General features: G+C 45.4%; 2 protein-coding genes across 2 annotated transcripts in view; one reads left to right on the top strand and one right to left on the bottom strand.

Moving 5' to 3' along the window:
- cldnk (claudin k) overlaps nt 1-13,910 on the bottom strand; it is a gene marked incomplete at both ends in the record, with an annotated part of 150,711 nt that overhangs the window by 114,177 nt on the left and 22,624 nt on the right. The window lies entirely within an intron of this gene.
- Nucleotides 6,688-13,764, top strand: metrnla (meteorin like, glial cell differentiation regulator a). Its single transcript, XM_080524366.1, has 4 exons — nt 6,688-6,956; nt 9,009-9,397; nt 12,773-12,832; nt 12,990-13,764. The coding sequence occupies exons 1-4, from the start codon at nt 6,859-6,861 to the stop codon at nt 13,301-13,303; spliced, it is 861 nt and encodes a 286-aa protein (XP_080380492.1). The 5' UTR covers nt 6,688-6,858; the 3' UTR covers nt 13,304-13,764.

Below are 13,910 nucleotides of genomic sequence, written 5' to 3'. Positions count from 1 at the left end.
TAACTGTACTGTATTGTATCTGTGCTCATGTTCATGCAGGTGTATGGTTGGGGGTGGGTTTCCAGCACTCATTGGTGTGAAGTTTGCGCAAGTCGATTCACCCCTAACCCCACGTCTTACTAAGATTAATAATAATGTTTTAATGTTTTAGTTGCCATGCAATCAACTTGTCAATCAATTGTTGGAATTTGGTATTTTTTTGCTCTAGGCACAGAGCCTCACCTTATTATCAACCTATCACCTTATCTCACCTCTTAGCTCACCTTTGAGGTATTTTGACGTCTTTAACTTTGAGATATGTTGTGGTCTGCCAATGTGAAATTGCCTGGACTTTTTCTGAAGCTAGGCTACTACTTCTACCAGTTACAAATAAAATATCTATAAAACAGAAACATATGGGCCGGTTTCACAGACAAGGCTTAATCCTAATCCTAGACTAAAAAGCATCTTCAATGGAGATTTGACATTGAAAGTGTGATTTAGTCCAGGACTAGGCTTAAGCTTTGTCTTAGAAACCGGCATACAGTTCTTAAGACTATCAAATAGAACAATCTAAGGTTATAAATGGCAGCATACATGGTTCTATTTAGAACCTTAAGAACTTAAAAATGGTTATATATAGAACTTTTAGGGATGCCTGAAATGTATCAAAGCAGAGAGACGTTTTTGGTTCCATATAGGACTCTTAGGCTGGGTTGCACCAACATGGATTAAATTAATCCTGGTTTAGGCTTTTCTAGGTTTAGTAAATCTAGGTTTAAACTAGGTTTAAAGTTTGGTGCAACAGGATTAGTAAATTAACCTTGATTTAATCCAGTTTCAAAGTTAAACCATGTTGGTGCAACCCAGCCTTTGTTCAAATAATGTACGTATGCTTTCCTATGTTATGGTTGTGGCTCCTTCTCTGAGAGAAGTGAATGAAGCAGGTGGCTAGCCACCTGTAGCACCCTGGCGGGCTCATAAAAAATCCAGCAGCGGTGCGTTAGCAGAACAGAACATGTAAAACAGAAGATGAAAGCTTGAAAGCCAACTACCCCACGTAGAGGCATCAAACTCAATGAACCATGATAAGCTCCTGCCCTCCTTTACCGTAGACTAGCCTAAGCCTCTCTACTCAGATGTGTGTGTGTGTGTGTGTGTGTGTGTGTGTGTGTGTAGTGTGTGTTTGTGTGTGTGTGTGTGTGTGTGTGTGTTTACAAGCATGTGTGTCTGGCTAACAACCCAAAGTCTCCTCCAATGACCCCTGTCTTTCCCATTACCCCTACCTTTCCCATAAACCTGTCACCTTCCTGTACTACAACTGTCACCAGTGTATTAATCAGTGGGCTAGGAGGGTATCGCCTTCTGAGTGGATGCCACTATCGGAACTCTGGGTTTCCGAAAGCAAGCTCCCATTTCAGGGAGAATGAGATCCATTCAAAGGGTGCCATAGGATCTTAAACACCCCTCTGTAACGGTGCTCTGACAACCAGAGCAGTCACTGCAGCATTTAGATGAAAAGCAGCAGTGCTAGAGAGGGGGGAGATACAGCAAGCTCTGGCTTTTGTTTGTTTGTTGTGATCTAAACGGTGGCATCTCTGAGCAAACTATGTCCTTGTAGAAAACTTGTCGCATTTGGATGGAGACAATAGATCAACTGTTCTCTTCCCGTCCTGTTTCTCTCTCTCTCTCTCTCTCTCTCTCTCTCTCTCTCTCTCTCTCTCTCTCTCTCTCTCTCTCTCTCTCTCTCTCTCTCTCTCTCTCTCTCTCTCTCTCTCTCCCTCTCCCTCACTGTGTAAACACACGCGCAAGCGAAGTGTCAGTTAAACTGAACGAGGCAAGCCCGCTGGGAAGGTTGTTTGTGTGTAGTCTTACTGTAAGTGCATGTTTATTTGGGATTCTGCATGTACTTCTACACGTGGATACAAATGACTGAACAGTATGCTGAATAAACATTTGAGTGTATGTACTGTGCTGTTATTGTTTGTGTTGTTCATCGTCAACATGCTAAATTGCCCAAAACCTCCCAATAAGGCAGTAAGCAAGGCAGCTGCTTTATTTGAGCAGGTTCTTTTACATATCCCGGAATGAGAATCATTTTGAAATGAGTATGGTGGAAGACTGTAGGTCCACCTCATACTGTGCCTCCACATGGTCCTGTGGGAGTCTACTGAGGACTGGCAGATGACTACATCACTGATCGAACGCAGACGATGTCCCCCCCCTGCAATGTTTATATTCGATCAAATGTGTTTCTCCTTTTCCAGGAACTGCAACGCATGAAAGATTGAATGCAGGGACTGGCCTGGGCCCATGTGAAATCTAGATCCTGGATGGGTTGGCGTGGAATATTTCAATGTTCTCATGGTCGTGTGATTGTGATGGAGGTGAGTGTAGCCAGTTTCGAGTAGAGAAGGAAAGTATGCCAGAGCCACGGGCAGAACTAAGGACCTGATCTCCTCTTCTGTGGGCCAGAAAACCCTTGGGCTTGACAAGAGAAGGCGCTCTGCCTCCCCCCCCCCACATGCTGAGGCTGTCATGGCTGTCACACACCATCAGCAGGCTTAATGGGTGAGGCCTTTTGTGAGCAGCCTCCTGGGCTGATCTAGCACATCGGAGAATGAGTGTACCCAACAAGGAAACTCTGATCCCCAGTCCCTGAGAAGAGAGGGAGGGAGACACAGGCCAGAGTTGTGTCTCCGCAGGAAGGCATGAGAATCAGATCACTCATGCTAATCTTGAAAGCGGAAGTCGTCCTGCCTAGTGGGGGTGTGCCTTTGGCATGCAGTATTATGTCCACTACAAACTATTAGAGTTACTGGAATAACCTACTTCGACTGCTACCACAATTATTAATGTACTGTGTAATACCACTGTAATGTGCACTAGTGTGTCGTCCATGAGGGGTGGCTCAACCCTGGTTCTGTGGGCCTCAGCACCACCTGGATATTCAGCCCTAAGCCATTCTTATTCCTCTGAAATCTCAAGACAGAGTACAGTTGAATTCACTTTTATTGCGCTGTTTCAGAAGACAATAAGTCCCCACCTGCTAGGGTGAGTGCCCTGTCAGAAACTGCCCTGACCCAAATTCCTCCTCTGAGATTTGCAGCTTTGGGTCTTCAGATTTATGCGGGCCACTGGGAGTGCAGTAAGAACGGCCTGACGGCAGGGCGGCAGGGACAGCTTGAAGATGTTAAGGCCTAATGCAGCATGGCCGTCTGAACTTCACTCCAGTTTGGCCTCTGTAACCTTCTAGTGAATGAATCACACAAATAAATGAATCACACAAATAAATGAATCACATAAATGAATCACATAAATGAATCACATAAATGAACCACACACATACATAAATGAATCACACACATACATAAATTAATCACAACACACACATACAGTATTGCACAAACACACACACAAACAGACAGAATCCACATACTTACACAGATTTCATCATGGTTGAAATAAGAATGAATGAATGAATGAATGAATGAATGAATGAATGAATGAATGAATGGTCTTTATTGTCATTGATATAGTACAGGTACCAAACAACGAAATTTGGGAGGGGGGGCTCCCCTGGTGCTAGGAAAAAAAACTAAAAACAAGAAGGGAAAAGAGCTGGTTTACATAAATAAAGGCTATGTACACTATCCACTATACTATACTATACAAATAAAACACTGTGCTGTACTCTATGCTATGCTATACCTATTCTAACATTTCCTATCTCTGAACCTTATGTACCCGAGGGTTGTCATATTGCACATAGTGTTATTGCACATTCATTTAAAGTGTCGCAGTTTGCAGGCTTGAAATGAAGCAAGCTTTGTCTTCTTATGATTGCGTGGACTTCAGAGAATTCTGAGGGAGAGTAAACAGTTGCTGCATTCCCCAAATATGTCACTTTCCCCCCACATAGTTTCACACTGCTGGGCTGGATGCTTTACAACCAGCGATAACACCAGAAGACCATGGCTGATGATTAATATGAAGGGGTCAATAGTGTTGGAATGTGCAGTACAATAGTTTTAATTCTGTCCGAACATCAAAACCATGACTTCATCCAAACACCATGCCTGTCTTTAGACACAACTGGCACTTAGATGACAGCCTGCTGCCTGTTTAATACAGTATGAAGAATGTGAAAAATGATGGTTCCAACTTTAGGACCTGCTGCATTTCGCACAGTCTGGTGGTGAGCCAGGGGAGGCATGTTGACAGGCAGACAGCCTCTCTCGATGATATCAGCACCTTCCTATCTTCCAGCGCATACCACAGAGATTGGACATGCTTGTGTGACTGACGTTTACAGTTTAAAAGTGCCAGAGATAACAGGCTTAATGAAACTACGAAATAACTCAGAAAATAGAGCAAGAGACGCCTTAAAGTTCAGCGGAGGGGATGGGGGGTTGACTTAACTGTCAAAATGAACTATTACCGCATACTAAGCCCTGATCTGGCCATTCCTAGATCAATGCAACTGTGAAGAGTTGACATTCAGAAAACATGGCTGCACAATTGTTGGCATATTTCTTTTCTTGAATTCACTTCCAAACAGGCCTTTGTTTTGATTTGACCCCATACAGAGCATGGTATGGGAGAAACCAGAACAGCTACTCCTTCTCGTAACTGACGAAGGGATTTGAAGAAAGGCGATGACAGATCTGTGTGAGTACGCATGTAAGTGCACGCACACATGCACACACGCACGCACGCACGCATGCACACACACACACAGACACACACACACACACACACACACACACACACACACAGACACACACACACACACAGACACACACACTCACGCACACTCATACTCACATCCTGCCAGCAGCGCAATCCACTTTATGGCTGCTTTTTCACCTGGGGGCTGGTTGTGGGCACAGTGAGTCACTCTCAGCAAGAGACTAGGACAACAGCCACAAAAACAACCCTCCACTCTCTACCCTCCCCCAAATTGAACTCTCCTCTCACTCCAGCACCCCCTCTCTCCTATCCCCTCACTCCTCAACCCCCCCCTCCCTCCCCCCTCTGAGTTTGAACTCTATTCTATTCCCTCTCTGTCCCAGCTACATTCACCATATTTACCAAACATGTCTACCCTCTCATGTATACCTCATCACAACTCAATTGAACGTCTGTGCTGCTCTGCCAAGTTTCAGTCGACAACCAGCAACGGGTACTGTTTTTTTCTCTCTCTAGCTATCCTTCATGGTTTTGTTTTTCCCTCTTCCCCCCCCCATCTCCCCCCTCCTTCTTTGAAATTTATGACAGGTGGAGGTTGAGAGGAAAACCTGCTTTCTTTTAAGCTGCAGTGAGAGAGAAAATAACAAACACAGGGACCTAGTGAGAAAGCAACTGGAATAACAAGAAGAGGACAAATGATCTCGCTGGAAAAGAGTAGCGAGGAAGGTCTGTTAGTAAGTAAGGCAATGGAACATGCACACAGAGCAGATGGACTTGGGATAGACTCCCTCACTGAAGTTGTGTTGGATTGGATGAACAGCTATTTGGAATGTAGGGGCGGTTGATAGATGTGATTCTGATGTGGTAATAATGTTAATTTTGATTATAGACCCTTACCCCCTTTTCTTTCTCTGTTTAACACACCCATTTGTTGAGAAACACATACAGGTGTAGTTGTAACTGCAGGTGTCATTGAGATTGATTTGCAGACAGCATGTTCTGACATGCATCTTGGTGCCATTACAACATGGAGAGCTTTGTAACTGCGCCCAGACAGCAAGCCTCCAGACAAATAGCAACACACACACACACACACACACACACACACACACACAGACACAGACACAGACACAGACACAGACACAGACACAGACACAGACACACACACACACACACACACACACACACACACACACAGACATACACACACACACACACACACACACACACACACACACACAGACATACACACACACACACACACACACACACACACACACACACAACCAATTGCATGTCCAAAGAAATCAGAGAGGAAAAGTAACAGTCTCAAAATGTCCCCTGTTTAACTGGTTTATTGTTTGTCTCACACACACACACACACACACACACACACACACACACACACACACACACACACACACACACACACACACACACACACACTGCAGTGGAAAAATACAATGATATCCTGTATCAAGACAAAAAGTCACCCAAGCCTAATAGTAGGTTACGACTAGGTCATGTTTACAGCTACATCGATGTAACGGACCATCCCTGGCCTGCAGTGGATGTCACTTATGTTGTCATAACAGTAAGTTAAAAGATATTCAGCAATGAAATATCAACAATTCAAAATGAGTTGGCCTACAATTTTTTCATAAGCAAATCAATAATTCAATAAAACATGTTATTCGTTAGCCTCAAACTGTTTCTATACATATGCCATATTTGGTAATTTAATGTAGTTTCTACATAATATAATTAGACATTATTTGGCACATAAACACATGACAATGACATAGACCTGAAGTGTGAGTTTGTTATTGTGAAAATATACCTCGAGGAAAGCTGTCCTCCCCGAAGACAGTGCGCATGCGCGACACGCAGAGGGGTGTGACGTGGAGGGGAATCAGTCTCTGCTGAACTCCCAGTGAAGGAACTCAACTCATACAATGTGTCTACAGAGTTAGAAACTACTGCGGTCCACACTACGATCTGGTCTGAAATAGCGCGTTCGCTGTCCTTATTGCACTAATGGAAAGACAAACAAAATCTATATTACAAGCGACCAGGCGGACACATGGAGACACAATGTAGTTGGACTTACGGTGGACTTTGTCGTTGTTTTACTTGAGAAGAAAAAAAGAAAGTCTTGACGCGTGGAGCAACTGCGGTGGGATAAACATGCTCACACCGATCCTGGCGTACTTTGTATCCGTTCTCCTCTTCTGTCGGATAGCGTTCTGCCAATACTCAAGCGATCAGTGTAGTTGGAGGGGCAGGTGAGATATCTGTTGCTATGTTTGAACTGGTGTAAAAAAATAAATTAAACTGTATTTCCTTCTGGGACTGAATGATCTGGTCAGTGAAGTGCCGTGTGCCTGCCTGCCTCTTTCAAGGACTCCATTGATAATGCAGAGATTTTGCCTATGACATTTGCCGTCTTTTTTCCCTTCTGTTTTTCAACACTTTTTCATAGTATAATAATAATAATAATAATAATAATAATAATAATAATAGCACATGCCATTTCGTTCACATTGACATTACATTGACAGTGAGTGCATACCATTTTTGTATATGGTCTCAGCGGGAATCGAACCCCCAACCTTAGCGTTGTTAGCACCATGCTCAACTGATCCACAGCCACTAACAATGTGTTACAATTATATATATAACATTTCATTTAGAGAGTTCGTGGATACCTTGTATTGAATGAATGGACTTATTGAATGGACCAAAATGGTAATAGATTGATGTAGGCTTTGGTATTTAACACTTCGTAGTTACTTTTCACACCGAATGGGTCATATGTATGATAATGGGACTAGATGGCAATGAAAAAAGTAGGCTAGACAGATTGTTGCAATTCAGAGCACTGTTTTTGTTTTTTTTGTTTTTTTTTGCTTTAATGAGATTGATTTTACCTCTACTCAATGTATCTTTACTCTATTCACACACTTCCCACTTTTCTTCTTAGCAGCTTTTTTATCTAAGTTGGTAAGATACATTTCACAGGGAGAAAATGTATTTTTTTCTCTTTACAAACAGCTCTAATACAATTTAAGATTTAACTTACTCCATGTTGAATATATCATGATCTATTTCAGTCAGTGTGTATTTTGCAATTGGGTGAACTGCCATAAAGAGTGGTCATGTCTTTCATCCTCTAAGCCAGAAGGGGGTAATATGCAGTACTTTGAGCCTAAACCAGTGATCTGGTGCTCATTAGCTAGACTCTTAGCTAATCTCTTATAATTGCATGCAGAGATGATGGAGTTAAAAAATACTTAATTAAAGGCGTGCCGAGGAAATCCTGGTTGCGGGGCTTTGTGCATATGCCCAGCATGTGCTTTAAGTACTCTTAGATCTCTAGCACATTTGAATTTCAGCATCTTATTCTCAAAAAAACTGTCTGATTTAGGTTGGGTGTTTCTACCAGGAAAATCCAACCACTGGCTTGGCATCTACGTGGTAGTAGAATGTTGATGGTTTACTGACTATGGCAGCCTCTGAGTCTAGAACCCCCCTGCCTGACCAGGCATTAAATTCTGTATGGAGTCATTTGGTCATGCTGGCGCCAGAGTCCAGAGTGCTGCCCGGACAAGTCTCTTCCAGTGTCTTTGGTGGGTTGAAAGCAAGGGGAGGTTCGGTGCGTGACCTGCATTTACACTTGCATGCAGCAGGCCTGGCTACTGTTTCTGCCGTTGTCTATGCAGAAGCCTCTGTGTCCCTCCATTCATCCACTTCTGTTTCCAAACTCTTCTCAAAGGCAGCCTGCCAGTAGTGTCTTTTGCCAAGGCGCTGAGGGAACAAAGTGCTATAAGGAGTGTGTGTTGGGCCTGAGGTCAGTTTAGCCGTGCCGGCTCGTGACTGGTCATGCAGCCGGCCTCGCGCGCCGCCGGCCCTTAACACTCAGTGTAAGGATGTTAAGAGTACATTCCTCCCAATCAGCCAGAGGGCTTCTCCTTGTCTTGGAACAGAGACTGGAGTCAGCTCAGGTGCAAGCTGACCATCACAATAATGTCTAAGCTTTGAGTTTCCTTTGATGCTGTGTTTTTGAAAATGTGTCTAAAAGGAGCCTAACCGTTCCGTCTTTTTCCAGTATTTTCGAGGATCTTGGCTGATTGACCACTGAATGAACTCACTCAGCATATGAATTAATGGCTACACAGGCTTAGATTGTTGGCTAGTGGTTCAACAGACCACATTTTAGATTCCAAAGGTTTTCTTTAGATTTATGTCTATGACCGACAGTACAATGGGCTGCTTGATGACAGACTGGCCTGTTGCCCTTCACTGACCATTGTCTTTCTCTCTGTGATCCTCTCCAGTGGGCTAACCCATGAGGGCCATGACAGGGACGTGGAGCAGGTGTACCTGCGCTGCTCCCAGGGTTCCCTGGAGTGGCTCTACCCCACCGGCGCCATCATTGTCAACCTGCGGCCCAACATGGTGTCCCCAGCTGCAGCCCGCCTCTCCGTCTGCATCAAGCCCTCCAGGGACTCCAGTGGAGCCAACATCTACCTGGACCGGGTGGGCAAGCTGCGTCTGCTGCTCCGTGAGCAGGACCAGGTCCAGGGCAAGGTGCACTGCTTCAGCATCCAGGAGGGGGCGCTCTTCATCGAGGCCATCCCCCACAGGGACATCAGTCGCAAGATCACCTCGTTCCAGTATGAGCTGGTCAACGACAGGCTGGGAGCAGACTCACACTCACTCTCTGGTAAGATACTCTCCTGTAAGGAGGATGCTCTTGTGTAATGAGGTTACACCACATGATTTTGTTGTCAGGATGTTGTAGACCAACGGGTTTTTATTAATGAATGCAAATTGGGCTTTACACTGACAACTTTTTGATTGATTGCGTCCATGAAAGTTTCCTTTGTCTCTTTGTCTCAGTGTTCATTGCACTGCACTAAATACAGCCATCTGCTGGTGAAAGCTCTTATTTTGTTGGCTTAGTTATTGGGAAACCATTCTATTCCTGCATTTTTTTTATATTAAAACTTTGGTTTATTTCACTCACCACTGAAAAAAGTTTAATTGTTTTTGTAAAAAGAGCTTCTTGTTGTTCCTTTTTTATGAGAAAACCTCTTGTTTTATCATAAAGCTTTGGTTTATTTCTCTCCCCACTGAAGAAAGTCATATTGTTTTAGTAAAAAGACATAACATCAACCAGTTCTAAACCCAAAATGTGAAATCAGAAATCTCATCTCTTTGTTCCTATTCCCAAACTGTTTTGGGATAGAATGTTAATATTTCAGTTAGTTTTTGTTAGATAAGTTGGTGTTATTGATTGGTGTACTATGGGACCATGAATTGACTTGGGAATCTGATCGCTGACTCCGCTGATATCTTTTGTGCCGGATTGTGTTCGGAGGGGCACAGTCAAACAGAGGGCCTCCCTTTAAAAACAGTCTTCTATTTTCACACTGCGTACCTGCCAAACCTGCATGGCTTCAAGCTGTGCAAATGTGCAGAAACTGCTTTTTTTTCCACACAAACCAAAGTGTGGGCGATATGGACCTCATCTGTTTTGACCAGTTTTTAGTTTACCTAGAACGATAGAGGGAGAGTGGTAAATCGTGAGGCCGTAATGTATAATGGGTTGTTTTGATCCCATCAGTTTCCTGTCTTTGGGGCTTCTGTGGTATGATGATGATGATGATGATGATGATGATGATTTTTGTTTTGTTTTGATGTGGCTACTGCGACTGGGAGTACTTAGAGAGACGTGAGTCTCATGTCATCGACAGCAGGGCCTAGATAGGGTGATGTGAGTGCTCGGCTCTGGTTTTTCTTTCTTTCTCTCTCTATGTTTTTTTTCCCCTTTCCCGTTCTCTCTGACCCGCTGTGCTGGGATTGAGTTGCTCTCCATCAGGGTGGAATGTATCTCAGACCAGATGTTGGGAGGACGTTTTATATTCCTTCTCTCTTCTCTCTCCCCCCCCCTCCAGCTAACTCTTTCCTATTTCTCTTCCTTTCTATTTGTCATTGCTGTCTCTTCTCTTTCATGCCTCTGCCCTTCATCTATCTTTCCTGTCGTCTGAAGTGGTCATCTTCTAAGCGGAGTGGTATTATTGAGTCGTGCTCCATTAGCGTGGAATGCATTGGGGACCAGATGTTGCAGGGACACTATCTCCCCTCCACCGCTCCCTGCTCTACCACTCTACCCATCCCTCCTCCCACCCTGCTCTGTGAAGTGGTTCTGATCGGGGCTCTGCAGCGTGCGTTTGGGCCGGGGAGAGCTGCTGACTGTGCTGCCAACCCATTCCTGTGGTTCTGTTTCATGTCTGACATGTGAGCCGAGAGGAGCGCAACTCTCTGGAAAAAAACCTCTCTGGGTTTGGGCCTGTGCTCGCTCCGAGTCGGCAGCAGTTAGCAATCCTTCTCTAGTGCTGTGGCCAGGCGAGGCTTTCTTCTCTGGTGCTGTGGCGGCAGCCAGGCTTCCTTCAAAGGCCATGATCTTTGCTCTGGGCGAGGTCGCCACTCTGAAGTCTTCCAGCTCTCCAGCTGTTCGTAAGCCCATGAGCCCGTGGCTGTGCGACCCCCTGACCCTGTTACTAGTGCGGCAGCGCCTTGTGTTGCAACACCAGCTGACCTAAGACTTGCCCTCCTCAACCCCACCCCCCCCCCTTGTACCCCACCCCCGCGCACCTTCGACTTCAGACAACCTGGCTAAAAATAAGCTGCCATGCCCTGCCCCAAGCATGGCAGAGGGACAGGGGTCATGGTCTCTTCAACTGGTTGTGCACACAGATTCCTCTGTCTGAAATCCTGAAAGAGAATATCTAATTTGAATGTTTACACCTGTGACTTTTACTTTTTTCAAAGTGAGTTGTAAATCAGCCCTGTCTGTGGTACAGTCCACCTGGACTGACACACTAGAGCAGACTGCTTCATGGGCTGGGGATAACCGGCCACCACTCCACCCTCAGCCCACTGCTGACTAGGCATCCCTCCCCTGAAGTCCTCTCCCTCCCCTCCCTGGACCCTCGTCCACACTTGCCCCTGTGGGCTACTCTGCAGTAAAAGCAAACCACACCAGGGCTAATAAAGTCTTTCTCTGTGGGCCCAGCCACAGGGCCACCTGAGTCAACTAATCATTGACATGACTGGTCTCATTTAGAGCCCTTTCTCCCCTGTCATAAAAGAGTCTGGTGCTCTCGGAGGACAGGGGGAGACCTGCTGGATTGTGACCAATCTAAGGTGAAGCCTGGCCTGGGGCTGGGGTTAGGGATTCTTTTGGATAATGTCACTTTTTGACTTTTAAGCTGCTTTCTTGCCCTAAAGAAATGAAAGAGTGCCTTCTCAGGATCCATCGTTGAAGATGATATTCAGGAGGTGATAGAACTTGGATCTCCTGTTTTTGTTTTTGTTATTTGTCCAGACTATTTTAAGGTTATCTATGATTAGACTTGTGAACTTGGGGTCACATTGCAAACATGAGCCAAGTGACCTCTCTTTCAGGCTGTGTTGCTGATGCCACTGGTCCCTGTGGGCCTTGTAGTGTAGAGGCTCACAGTGTTCATGTCAGATGTAGCAGCTTTGCCTTCCTTCATCGTGCTCATCTGGTTCTCATTTGCTCTGGGGTGTTGGGGTGTTTTTGGGGGGATAGGAGGGGGGGGGGGGGTTCCTGTTCTAGCAGGACTGACTCTGAGAGGTACCCCTGGGGGCAGCCCCACGCCCCATCCTCTCCCAGCACACCAGTTTAATGAGTAGTGAGTAGCCCCTTTACCGCGAGCAGGCTCTGCTCTGTTTGGTGTAAAAGCCAGAGTCCATGACAGCCGACTCCCATTCTGCCATCCGGGTAAATAATTAACCTTCTGGGGGAGCCAAATGAATGACCTCAGCCCAGGTCCTGTGTGTGTGTGTGAGGTGCACGTGCCCTCAACCCCTGGCTGCCTATGAGTGTGTGTTTGTGTTTGAGGTAGTTAGAAGTTAAAACAGGAAAGTTGTTGAACTGGAAAGCATGATTGTAATAAAGTGTATCATCATCCCTCTCTTTTTCTCTCTCTCTCTCTCTCTCTCTCTCTCTCTCTCTCTCTCTCTCTCTCTCTCTCTCTCTCTCTCTCTCTCTCTCTCTTCCTTCTAACAGCTCCCTGCAAGCCTTGCAGTGATGCCGAGGTTCTCCTAGCGGTCTGCACCAGCGACTTTGGTAAGTTCAGTTCCATCAGATAATTTCTCCCTTAGAGAATCCAGAATAAACATGAACTTTCCTTACACTTTCTCTACATGGTCATTGTAATAACACACTATTTTATTGAAGTACACCATCAGTCTAAAAACCTCCTCCTCCTGTCTTGTGTCTGCAGTGGCGCGGGGCAACATCCAGGGGGTGAAGCAAGAGGAGGAGCAGTCATCTGTCACTGTGGCGATTAGTCGTCTGTACAGACAGAAGACCCAGGTGTTTGTGTCGGGGGGCGTGAGGGTGAGGCGCTGGACTGGCCGGGTGAAGATGCCCCTCCAGTGTGGGGTGAGGCCCGGGGACGGCGAGTTCCTCTTCACGGGGACTGTGAGGTTCGGGGAGGCCTGGATGGGCTGTGCCCCGCGGTACAAGGACTTCCTTAGACTGTACCATGAGGCACAGCAGCAAGGGACCAACCCATGTCATGTGGACACAGACTGAGTGAGCTTACCTGGACATCCTGGGTAGAGAGGAGTCCCTGAACCAAATGCTGACCCTTACTGAGGAGAGAGAGAGAGAGAGAGAGAGAGAGAGAGAGGGAGGTGGGCAGTGAGACTGACAGACAGATGGACAGACTGCCAAGGCCCCCAGCCCCCCTCTCCTCCTGTCGTATAGCTCTGTGAGACAGAGGCTGGAGCTCATGAATGTTGCCAAGCAGAATGAATTGTGGTTGGACTCTAGTGTCAAAGCCAACGTTGACCCACTGTGGAATGTCTTAAGACTGCCATTCCAAGAGAAAGAACACTACCATGGGATGCGAGGTTCTAATGTAGCAGATCCTGTTTGGTTAATGTATATAAAATGTGAAAGAACATTCTAAAATGGAAGCTCCAAGTGCTTTGTAAAAAGCTTGATGTACAGTTTTGAAGTTGTTTCTTATGACAGAAATGTATAAAATGAAAGCCTGCTTTTTATTGTTATTTTGTTTTTAAGAAAATTAGATGTGCAATTACAGCCTGTATTATGTCTGCAGGCTGTGTAATTGTTAACGTTTTTTTTTTTCTCCAGCGATTAAAACTTTTATTCCCTGGAACAGAGTGGTGATGTT

The sequence above is a fragment of the Nansenia antarctica genome, assembly GCF_963989245.1.
Source record: "Nansenia antarctica genome assembly, chromosome: 2".
NCBI lineage: Eukaryota > Metazoa > Chordata > Actinopteri > Argentiniformes > Microstomatidae > Nansenia > Nansenia antarctica.
The sequence above is the reverse complement of the archived record's forward strand: the minus strand, read 5'-3'. Positions and strand labels throughout refer to the sequence as shown.

Excerpts from the sequence above, each read along its gene's own strand:
- metrnla (XM_080524366.1), top strand. The coding sequence starts at position 6,859 with ATGCTCACACCGATCCTGGCGTACTTTGTATCCGTTCTCCTCTTCTGT. Across the intron at positions 9,398-12,772 it reads AGACTCACACTCACTCTCTG|CTCCCTGCAAGCCTTGCAGT; the intron begins GTAAGATACTCT and ends TCCTTCTAACAG. Across the intron at positions 12,833-12,989 it reads GGTCTGCACCAGCGACTTTG|TGGCGCGGGGCAACATCCAG; the intron begins GTAAGTTCAGTT and ends TTGTGTCTGCAG.